This window comes from Calidris pugnax, unplaced genomic scaffold (assembly GCF_001431845.1).
Source record: "Calidris pugnax isolate Ruff unplaced genomic scaffold, ASM143184v1 scaffold81, whole genome shotgun sequence".
Classification (NCBI taxonomy): Eukaryota; Metazoa; Chordata; class Aves; order Charadriiformes; family Scolopacidae; genus Calidris; species Calidris pugnax.
Window position 1 is genome coordinate 8,571,904 of NW_015090880.1, and position 11,727 is coordinate 8,583,630.

The 11,727-nt window shown below is 40.2% G+C and overlaps 1 protein-coding gene across 1 annotated transcript; it reads left to right on the forward strand.

The window, feature by feature from the left end:
* Positions 1 to 83: 83 nt before the first annotated feature.
* On the forward strand, positions 84 to 8,415 carry LOC106890832 (THO complex subunit 7 homolog). The gene is made up of 6 exons (XM_014946896.1): positions 84 to 759; positions 1,089 to 1,175; positions 2,586 to 2,643; positions 6,595 to 6,661; positions 6,786 to 6,855; positions 8,046 to 8,415. The coding sequence occupies exons 1-6, from the start codon at positions 651 to 653 to the stop codon at positions 8,111 to 8,113; spliced, it is 459 nt and encodes a 152-aa protein (XP_014802382.1). The 5' UTR covers positions 84 to 650; the 3' UTR covers positions 8,114 to 8,415.
* The last annotated feature ends 3,312 nt before the right edge of the window (positions 8,416 to 11,727 follow it).

The following is an 11,727-nucleotide window of genomic DNA, read 5'->3' on the forward strand; positions in this document are numbered from 1 at the left end:
CAGAGGGGTCAGAAGTTCCTGAGGGCTGTGGGCTGAGATCCACTGCTCCAGTGCGTGGGGGATCATCCCGCCGCTGCGGGATCCCTCCTGGAGTCCCGCTATTATAACAGGATCATGACTCAAATATTTTAGTTGGCAGTTCTGCGTTTGTTCTGTTAGGGAAGGGTGGTACTACTGGTATTTCTGCTGCTGGTTTTTGTTTAGTTTTGTTTTTTTGTCTTCAGAAAACAGGCTAAAGTAGTAAGGGATGAGCGACAACATGGTGTTCTGCCATGGGGTGCTGGATGTAGGTTGCCAGAGGACACGATATAACAATTGTGTGTACTGCAGCATTAAAATATTAATCTTGGTGATCACAGAGCCAGCCCCAGCTGGGAACTTTATAAGCCCTGGACCGATTTGCCCATTGCTATACTACTCACTTTGCACCTTTAAGGGCAGGGTAGAATTAATGGGTGTGATGTTTCTAACTGCACTTTCAAAAAACCATACGTTGAATCTCTGAAATATTTTATTTCTTTAATAATGATTTAACTTTTCCTTAGGCTACAATGAGGCTTTGTTTTCTTGTTTTGTAAAGGTAGGGGGTATGTTTATGCTGCTGAGGAATAAATGTCTTGTCTATTTTCAGTTACAGCCAGTACCAACGAATGCTGAGTACTTTATCACAGTGTGAATTTTCAATGGGAAAAACTCTTCTGGTGTACGATATGAACCTGAGAGAAATGGAAAATTATGAAAAAATCTATAAGGATATAGGTAAAGATTAGAAAATATTACTGTTTTCTGTTTAACTATTTATCTTATGAACAAGCTTGAGCCAATTCTTGTGAACATAATACATACATATAATGAGTGGTTGGGTTTTTTTTTTTCTTAATAGATACTGCTTATACAGAGCATCTCATCAGTATATAAAACATACAAATATAAGCACTTTTTTTAACCTATTGAAGCTGGTGGATGTAGCAGGCCAGCATGCCAGAAACAGCTCTTTATTTTTTCATAGTTTTATCAGAATGGCTTGTTTACACGTATTGTAAAATTTCAATATAGCTCTGTATCTCTTTTTTTTTTTTTATTTTAAGAAAATAGTATAGCTGCAGCACATGAGAAGATTTCTGAATGCAAAAAACAAATCCTGCAAGCAAAAAGGATTCGAAAAAATCGCCAAGGTAAAGAGAAATACCGTTATTTACACTGGTCGGTTTCATTATTTTGTTATCTTTTAAAATACATTGTATCAGAAAATAGATTCCAAAGTTTTGAAAGCACAAGGGAAATATACTGGCATCATGAATATCTAGTCTGGTGGGTTCCACAACCACTACTGAAAGTTTTTGGTGGATGAAGCAGGCAGGGTTCAACCAATAGATCTCAATGACACGCAACATCAGGAAAACCTGAAACAGTAGTTCAGAGAGATGTTTTCAGGCCAAAGAAAAACCCCAAAAGCATCCTGTCACAACTCAGGTGACTTGAGAAGAACTGAGGCACTTTATTAACAGCAAGACAAGGGTTGAATAGACTTACACCCAGCACTGAAGATTATATTCCTTCAGCTCTTAAGGGAAGGTAATGTTTTGGCATACACAAGGACAGTGGTGCCAGTTACACACCCAGCAACTCTGTATCTGTCCTCACTGAATACCTGTTATGAGAAGTGTATTTTTTCCCCTACTATTAAAAGTATGTGCTGATAATTTCAATTGAAACTTAAAGCATTTCGTTGTAATGCTGTCTTATCAAAAGATTAGAAATTGAGAAGTAAGAATGTGCTTTTTCTTGATAAATGAAATGCAAAAAGAAAATGTTTAGAAATATAACAGATAAAAGGCTTGAAATAGAACTGTTTGATCAATTTTGTGGATAATTTTGGTCTCAACTGGAAATTAAAAGAACCTTAACCAATAAGAGTGTAGAGTTCAGACCTATGTTTGTAAAGACAGAAGAAGTGTTTGCTTTTTGATATGTTCTGTCCAGCCTGCAGCAGAGATTTTTCCATGTGAATGAGGCAGTTGACGTATGTACAACCTTACTATCAGGAAATGGCTATGTTAATTGCCTGTATGACCATAATATTGTTCTTAATGTGTAATACAGTTTAAAAAAAATCCTGTTGTTTCTCATGCATGTTTATGTGTAACATCTCATCAGCACCATTATCTGTACATATACATTAGATAGTATCTAAACCAAATGCATACACAAAACCCCAAGTGTGCAGCAGTGCAGAGCTCTCTAAAGGTCCTGTTTTCTGGCCTCATCCTTTACGAATCACTAGCACGGGATAAGTTTGAGTGATTAGATAATGGCCTGCAGTCATATTTGAAGTTTATTTAAAGTCTGTTTTGATGTAATCACCTACTTTGAAATGTTGTAACATGGTATAAATTATATACATTTTTATATTTGGATATTTGCACGTACTTTTTAATATATGCAAGGTGTTATGTACAAATTTGAAAAACGTTAAAACAGTTTTTCAAGGAGAAAGAATCTGTACTATGCTATGGTAGCTAATTTTTGGGTCTTGAATCTATATTTTCAGAATTATTTAGACTAACTATTTAAATTTATTTCAGAATATGATGCATTGGCCAAAGTTATACAACACCATCCAGACAGACATGAAACATTGAAGTGAGTATGAGACTACATTAAATTATAATAAGCCAGTAAGCTGGACGTCACCAGATTTGACATTTCCTTGGTTTCAGTTTGACCTTTCCTCACTTTCCTATAATTTCTTTTGACACAAGAGAAACTTGGGTTTAGTTTTAAAATTGTGCCCTTATCAGCTCTCTTTAATTAATCTCCATCTGTATGGGTACAGAAGCATTGCTTAATCGTTTTGTATTTGAAATTTTTTTTGCAGTGTTAGGGTGAATAAGTGAACTCGGATGTAAATGCAAACCTAATGTCAGTTTACCAGGGATGAGTTTCTCCAGAAAAGAGTGATAAAATTAAAGGGTGTGTGTCAGCAAGAGATTCAGTGACACCAAATATATAACATAGAATCATAGAATGGTTAGAGTTGGCGATAAAATTAAAGGGGGTGTGTCAGCAAGAGATTCAGTAGTGACACCAAATATATAACGTAGAATCATAGAATGGTTAGAGTTGGAAGAGACCTTAAAGATCATCAAGTTCCAACCCCCTGCCATGGGCAGGGACACCTCCCACCAGACCAGGTTGCTCAAAGCCCCAGCCAGCCTGGCTGTACAGACCTCCAGGGATGGGGCATCCACAGCTTCTCTGGGCAACCTGTTCCAGTGTCTCACCACCCTCACAGGAAAGAATTTCTTTCTGGTATCTAACCTAAATCTCCCCTCTTCCAATTTAAAACAGTTATCCCTTGTTCTGTCACTACCCTTCTGACAAAAAGCCCCTAGACATACAAGCAAGGTGGAATAAGGGAAAGCAAAGCCCCTATACATACAAGCAAGGTGGAATAAGGGAAAGCAGGAGAGAAAGCTCCTAGGGTGGTTTTTTTTTTTTATATGTTTTCCTTGTGGTATTTGTTCCTGCATGCCCAGTTATAAATGACTGTGTTCTGTTCTGCAGTATAACTTGCCCTGGCACGCAGGTTAGACCTACCTGTTGTCCAACTCGTCTTGCATGTAACTTACAGCTTTGCTTGTGTCATTGTCGGATTGGGCTCACTACCTGTGCTTTTGGGTGACTTTGGGCAGTTGTGGGGAGATAATCTTTTAACTTCTGTCAATCCACAGAAACATTCCAGGACTCATTGCGTCTATGAGTTTGTTCTTAACCTGATTAAAAATGTAGCGTGGGGTTACTGTTCTTATTTAAGCGCAGCTTGCATCTATCCTGTTGCCCACTTTCAGTGAAATTGGAGAGAGAGGCTGTCTTTTCACATTCCCTGGTCTTTTATAGCGAAAGGATTTTTGATTATATTACCCTAATAATAGCATTTTAGTAGCAATAAGCCTTGTGTGAGAATTTCACACTTTTCTTTCTTGTATGTTGGTTTTTTGCGCCTTGATTTCATTACCACAACTTTGATTATTACACGCAATTCTCATGAGGCTCGACTACTTCTAACTTCATTAGTCAGCATGTGCCATTTATCAAGTGAGGCTTCATAATAGACAATTATCAAAAGTGAAATTTTTCAGATAAGTCAATTGATTAAGAATGGAAACAACTAAATGATAGTAATTTTTTTTCTTAGAGAATGCCAGGTTTTCAGGTTTGGAGGGGTTGTTCTAATTTTGCTTAGCACATCCAAGCATAAGTTTCTTGTGGTAAGTTACAGCTAGTACATTTGGCTTTTTTTCTTTTCTTAAACAATTTTATCATCTCTTTAGGAGCATATATTACAGTTAGAAATACCAGTGTGTTCATCCACTGGAAGAATGGCTACAGCGTATGCCCTTTGTCTGTTGTATCTGTAGTCAAAGACACAGATTTGAACTATAGCACAGTACAATCCCCCATTTTACTATGTCCTATTTCCCCATCTAACAGAATAGAACATTTTCAAAAGGAGCTTGGTCCACGGGTATTTTAGTTTTAACTGACCTCTCCAAGTGAGTAGACTTCAAATAACAGGAACAAGATGAAGTTTTCATCCAATGTCTTAATTACAAGGCTTCTTTTCTCTCCAGTTTGAAGAAAGTAGACAGAAAATGGTACAATGAACCAAGAAGGACCACCCTTTAATCAGAATGGAGAAAGCCTCACTAACAATGTCACGCTTTTCTTGGAAATCTTAATAACTAAAAACACTTGAGAAAACCTCTTGTGAGGAGAAATGTCACGGTTTATTGTGAGAGTTACGTTTACAGCTTTTGCAGGTCATATGGCACAATAGGATAAAGTTCAGAAAAATACTTTCTTTATGCTTTTAAGGTACTGTTTCTTGGAACAACTAGTCATACAGCATAAAAGAAGAGAAGCTGTTATCAGCTTAGTCACAGGTAATGTACAGGAGCCAATTCAGGAAGTGACAGGAGCTGAACTACTAAATGGCATTGCCCACAGTGTAATTAAATGCAGTATCAGAAGAGCTGTTAAGAGGACCAAGAAATGACACTGAGTCTTAGAAAAGATGATGATACAAAAATGAGAAGGCTGGGTGAAGATTCTCTGGAGTGGAAAGTAGAAGACATAAAATTCCAGATGTAGCTTGGATGTTACTAGGAAAAAAAAAAAAAATCACGTCTTCTCACAGTCTACTTATACCTGACAGCACAGTGTAAATAGCAAGATTTGGCCAAATAGAAGTCTTTCAGGAACTAGAACCCAAATTCTAGCAAAATCACTGTATGAGCCTATAAGCTGTTCGTCTGTTTGTGTTATAGGAAAGGATAATGTCACACTCAGCCCTCTTTCAGGCATTCCCTTCAAGGTACCAGGCATACTGGCTCAAAAATAAGACAACGCTCTCAGGTAGCACTAAAATAGACCTTTTTCCCAGCCATCATGAGTTACTGAGGACTGGAGGCCTTCCTGTGGTTCCCTGCCCAGGCCAGTTGCAGCAGCTGTTAGTGCGTCAGTTCTTTCAGGAAAAAAAACAAAACAACACCTTCTATTCCCTTGCTGACCCCTGTGTGGCTCTGCCACCACCTTCTATTCCCTTGCTGACCCCTGTGTGGCTCTGCCTGCTAATTAATCAGGGATGGTCAGCCTCAATCCACTTCACCTTGAAAGAAACAGATTATTCTCATTACATGAAGCATAAATGATGGTAGGCATTAGAGGAAGAGTAGATGGGCCAAATGGGAGGTTTGAGTGTAAGCCCTGATGCTGCATCCTCGTTGGAAAGCTAGTGTACGTGATGGTACCTGTTACTCTTTACTCCTCCTCAAAAAGGATTGTGATTGTCCATGGTGGGTCCAAGTGAGAACACAAAACAATCAAATGCTTGCACAAAGATCCTGAAGAGATGCTGAAAGATTATATATTTCAAAAGGATATGAATAATAATGAAGATTATCAGTGTTGCGTGTTTCCTTTATCTCTTAATGCCAGAGGCTATCAGTTAAAGTCAAAACTGGCATTTGAGAAAGAAATGAGTACTTCTATGGATCACAGTGCTAAATTTTGTGTGCTGGGGCTATAAGCTATATTCTACATATGCCTACAGTAAAGTCTACTTGTTATCCAGTCTGGTTAGGTCATTGTCAGGCATAAAGCACTTGACCGTGTTTGGTCAACTGTTGTGTCTGGGAATTGTTGTGTTTCTATGTTGGGTATGTGGGTAAATCAAATATGCTATGTTTCTATTTAATCTACTCATGTCAACATAAAGAAATCTATGAGGTAGTGAAGCCTGTGAAAATGCCATGGGTGTTTAATGTAACCTACTTCTTTAACTTTCATTGTATGGTTAAGTAAATAACATGTTTGTGGCAGGACTGAATTGTTGCAGTCCAAATGCCTGTAAAACTCCTGAAATCACAAGTTCATGACATAATAGTTTAACATTTATGTCTCTGTCATTTCATTTGTTATGCCTTGTTTACCTGTGTTTATTTAATGGTTCTTTTTCCTCCACTTAGTTCAAATCTATTTTTCAAGAATTCTACAGAACTCTTTAAAACTACTATGACAATTTCTTTTCAGGCAGCTGGAAGCTTTGGGAAAAGAGCTGCAGCATCTTTCTCACATTAAAGAAAATGTTGAGGATAAGGTAGGTTTTTCACAGAGATTATTATATAATTATTTACTAGGAAGATAATTAACGGAGAATCTGCTGTGGGTTGTTTGGCTGTACGTGCTCTCTGTTTGCTAAAATATGTATTTTATCATTCTAGTTGGAGCTGAGAAGAAAGCAGTTTCATGTTCTGCTGAGCACTATCCACGAGCTTCAGCAAACCCTGGAAAGTAAGTGGTGTTCTTAGGTAATATATATATAACTGGGTTTGGTTTCAACAGATCAAAAGGAATCACAGCTTCCAGCAGCGGGCTGGCTTTGTGCAATTTATGTTGGTGACCTCTTGTGTCCGCAGCATTTTTTTTCCCAGTAGTTGTCCAGAGCCTGAGACTGCTCAGAGTTTTTGGGGTTTTTTTGTTCTACAAGCTGGCCACCATGCCTTTTCCTGAATAGCTTCAGATTCATCTGTAGGCAACAGACTTCTTTAAAATGTGAGGATGGAGAATAGCAATTTAAAGTTGGGGTTTTTGCGCATAATTTCCAAAGTCATTTGTCTAATTCCTGTTTCAGTAATTTGAACATGTCACTGCCATCATGGTATCGTTTGAGGCTTTACTAAAAAGCAACTGGAACCCAGGAAAGCTAAATGATTTACCTGCTCAGACAGTGACTCTGTAATGGAGCAGGGACTAAAACTGTCATGCACAGGAGCTAAATTCAGGAATTTAATCACACTCGTCTTTTGTTATACAAATACATAATATTTTCAAATGAGTGCTTACTTCTCGTGCTCTAATATGGATAATATTGTTCTCAGTATTATTTGCTGGCTTTTTGCTGTGTCTTTCCAAGATGGAATAATTGGTCTAGCCTTTGGGCATGACCTGATTAACATACATAGATGGCCATAAGAGCAGACTTTCATTCTCTAAGGCCGTCTAGATCTTCTTAAGCAGAATGAACTGTTAATCCTGGGTGCACTTTAGCAGAAGGTTATTGTTATTATGTGTTACTAACACTTGCTTAAGTATTAGTCTCTAAAATACATTTTCACATGAATGTATAGATTACCTTTCAGCTTCTAGAATTTTGTGAAGTAACATTTTAGTGGAAGGCACAAATAAACCATTAATAAGCGAAGAGAAGGCATGTAATTTGAAGCAATCCAGTACTGTCTGCTTAAATTGATGCTATAGGATTTACCCCATGTTTCCTGTAATAATCGTTACACATAACAGCCTTAAAAACTTTGAAGTTTTTACGAAGGCTGTTTCATTTGAACGTAGCATTTTGTCTAATTTGATACTGAACTACATGTTTAAGGCAATCAACGTAAAATATTTTAAGTGGGACACAGTTCTGCAGTGTAGTTTGTAGATATAACCAAGCATGTTTGACTAATGGTAATATTGAATTATAGATGATGAAAAACTTTCAGAAGCTGAAGAATCTCAAGAAACTCAGCTGGAAACAGAGACCAAACAGTAGAGGAATACTGACTATGCTATTGAAGATGGTCCAAGTGTTTTCACTTTGCATTGAAACAAACAGTAAGAGAGACAGAGCTGAAAAATAGTTTTCTACTGCTTCTGTGAATTTTTATACAAAAATAACTTGTTTTGCTTATGCTTCAGGGGAAAGCAGTTACAGATGTGTGCAGACAGACACTTTGCGTTAACCCACAAACTTTGTAATTTGCGACAATTTTGGTTATTTGGATGAAGCTTCTGCACAGTACTTGTGAACTAAGGTGTTTGTAAAACGTTGTCAATAAAAGGTGTTTACAAAGAGTTTCTTATTTTTAGTAAGGGTTCTTTTACTTACTTGACATTGGACTGAGGGCAAGGTATATTTGCAGGAGTTCCAGCTTCCGTACCGTAGTCCAGATGGGACCCAAAACTGAATGACGTCGTATCCTAATTTTTCAAAGCAGCTGCCGTTTTAGAACTTACCTGTGAATAGACCAGAATTTGCTAGTTTCATATCAAGGGGTGTAAAACAACAAAAATCATACTGTTCTAGCTTTGCTTTTTCCCTTAAGGTGATGCAAAGAACTGCGCTGACCTGAGCCTCAGTATGCTGTGTTCTGTGCAACCACATCAGAAGTCCCACATTTAAAATTGGAATTTTAAAGCTCTGCTCTTGTAGAACCAGGAATCTAATCCTGATACCATTTATAACCTGCTTCTGGATTTAATGTGTCAATTGACTATTATGAAATATATCAGAGTTCCTGAGATAGATGGTGGAAACCTTCCTTCCTCATGACAACAAACCAAAGCAGTAGAGCGGCAATCATCATGTTAAAGAATCTCAGATACTTTTAATATTAAGAGGGAGGGTGGAGCCTATCCCCCTGGACCTTCCCAACAAGAAAAGTGAATATTATAGGGAGGAAGGAATGAGGGGCAGCAGTAGGTCATGTCACTGCCTGTTAGCCATGTTCTAAAAACACCTGTTAAATCACACCTTCCAGTGTTTAGGTGAAGGAACACATTTTGGATCTCGCTCAGGCTGAGTCATAAGCACACGGGGTTAAAGTAAAACAATGAGGTTACATGGAATAGAGCCTCCTCCTCAAACTAGGTGACAGCTGAGGGGGATTTTCAGGATTGTGGAATGTCTGGCTTGGACATCTCTAGTCTAAATGCTGTATAATTCCCACTCTCAGTGGCCGTGGATCTGTGTGCGTTGGGCTGAACAGACATATCTGAGCTTGTTTTGCTCACATTCCAAGTTTGCTGAAGGCAAGCCAGCTGAATGAGAAAGTCCTACAACTTCAGTAGCTCAGTGCAGCCCTGGACTCACAGGCTGTCAAAAGGCTTCTACTTCACAGCTGGTCAACTGGGAACACAGGGGAGGCTCAGGTTTGCCTGGTAGAGCCTGTGGAGACATGCACTGCCGCTCGTGCACTGCAAATTCTGCAGATGGGGGGCAGGTAGTAAGCAAACAAATGGGATTTAATATGACAAGTACACTGTCAAAAAGTATTTACTGTTCTGTGTTTTCTTTCCCCCCTCCTAACAACAGTGAATGGTAAAATATTTTGTAAAGCAGCAATACTAAATTATTGCCAAATCAGGGAGGAGTCACTTTCATGAATGTATGAGTTCTGAAGATCCTAAATGACAAAGTCTCAAGACACTTTTAAAGCTTATTAACTTTTTGTGCTTGAAAGACCCCCCCATGAGCTACCTGGATTGTATTTTGGTGCAGAGGTGGACATTTACCAGCTAAAAACGGTCTCTGTAACAGCCTTGTTAGGAAAACCTCAGATTTTTCCATTCATTGTTTCATTTCTTTGGAAATTACTCGGATTACTCAAGTATCTTAGCTCAGAACTTGTGCTGCCTGTGTAGAACCTGGCCAGGAACGTGCCAGTGCACAAGTCTTGTCCCTCTGGTAAGGGATACACGTGCAGAAACAGAAGTTGTACGGGAGAGAAGCCGTACAAACGCCCGGCAAAGTGAGGAGTGTGCTCGAGCTGGAATCACAGTGATGCCATCTTGAACAGCAATTACTGCCCCAGACAACTGATTTGTCCCAGCACAACGTGGCTGCGAGAGGGTGATGTCACCACACTGCCTTGGGGAGCAACCCCCCCAAAAAAGTGACATTGCAAATCCAGCCTCAGCGGGACATCCAAAATCTCTGCTCTGTTTTTCCTGGGTATTGATACCTCCAACCTCTTGAACATCAGATTTGTACCAAATGAGAAACAAACCCAAATGACACTCTAATACCAGGCAACGTTTAACCTGCTCAGTTATTAAGCCTCAAGTTCCACGTTCACATTCGCTCTGCTTATGTTGGAAATAGACACTTCCACCCCTTTATTCTTCTGCTGAAGTTCTATTTCCAAGGCACAGATGATATTCACCATGTCATCCCTGCCTGGAGAGCAGTCCTGCTACGATGCTGCTTGCCTGCACAAAGACTTATGAGGTAGAACGTACTAATCATTTTAGATACTTGTCATGTAAGTTCTCCAGCTGCCCCAGCTGACTTCTACCATCCTTTCACCCACTCCTTTACTCAAGTCTCAAGGGGTTCTCCTTTTTTTGTGAGTTTAAAAAAAAAATAAATGGAAAAAAGGAAAGACATTCAGAAATACAGGCGAGTACTGTTAGTTTTGCTCTGGGAACCTGTGATTTTTATTTTCTAGCATACGTGGATTAGGGAAATGCCATACTATTTTATGAACCACTTAAATTTAGATACACAACAGACCCCAGGGAATGCAAGTTAGCAGCAGAGCAGCGCTCCACCTCTTCGTGCTTCATCCTCATTGTCAAACATGTTCTTGGGTTACCTCAGCCTTCATTTCCCAAGTCTATTTTAATAAAGGTTATTATCTGTGTTGCAGAAGTCCCGAGAAGCACCACCTGCAGCCCAGGGCCCGCCTGTTGCTAGGCACTGAGCACAGGCAGAACAAAAACGCTGTTCCTGTCCCCCCTGTGCCACCACAACAGCCAGGAGGCAAAGCCAGGCTGGGAGCAGAGGGTCTGGAGTGGGGTATGTGCCCCAGCCTGCCTGGAGACACCCCGGTGTCCACCCTGCCCCGGTGGCATCCGCTTGCCCATGGGCAGGGGGCATGAAGCCAGCAGGAAGGCACTGGGGGAATGGGACCACCAGGGCTGGGACCTGACGTGTCCCCACCAACGGGGCTCAGCATCCTCACGTCGAGGAGCTTCCTGGGTGCTCAAGAGTCATCCTACAGCCAGGGACACAGCATGGTGTGATCTTTGTCCAGGTTAGCAGAGTCCTGGAGGGAAGGACAAGGGGCCTTACGCCTCTGCAGGGCAGAATGATGGAGGACTTGTTTCACAGAAGGAACTCTAGGCCTGTCCTCACCAGAAGCAGAGCTGGTTGTGTTGGGCAGTGGCTGCTGGTGTTGCCGGCTGAATGGCAGGAGCTGGTATTCACTGAGGAACCCAGGAGGAAGGAACTCTGAAGCAAACTTGTTTTTCTACATCTGTTGGGTTGTGTTTGGCATAGCTTTTTGTGCAGGGCCCCACGTTGGGATCACACAGACTGCTGCAGCTCCTGGGCAAGCTGGGGCTGCCGGAGGGGTGATGCCCTGGCTCCCGCCACCCCAGGGC

Coding starts and splice junctions, on each gene's coding strand:
- LOC106890832 (XM_014946896.1), top strand. CDS start 651: ATGCTGAGTACTTTATCACAGTGTGAATTTTCAATGGGAAAAACTCTT. Junction 760..1,088: donor AAAAATCTATAAGGATATAG/GTAAAGATTAGA, acceptor TTTTATTTTAAG/AAAATAGTATAGCTGCAGCA. Junction 1,176..2,585: donor GATTCGAAAAAATCGCCAAG/GTAAAGAGAAAT, acceptor AATTTATTTCAG/AATATGATGCATTGGCCAAA.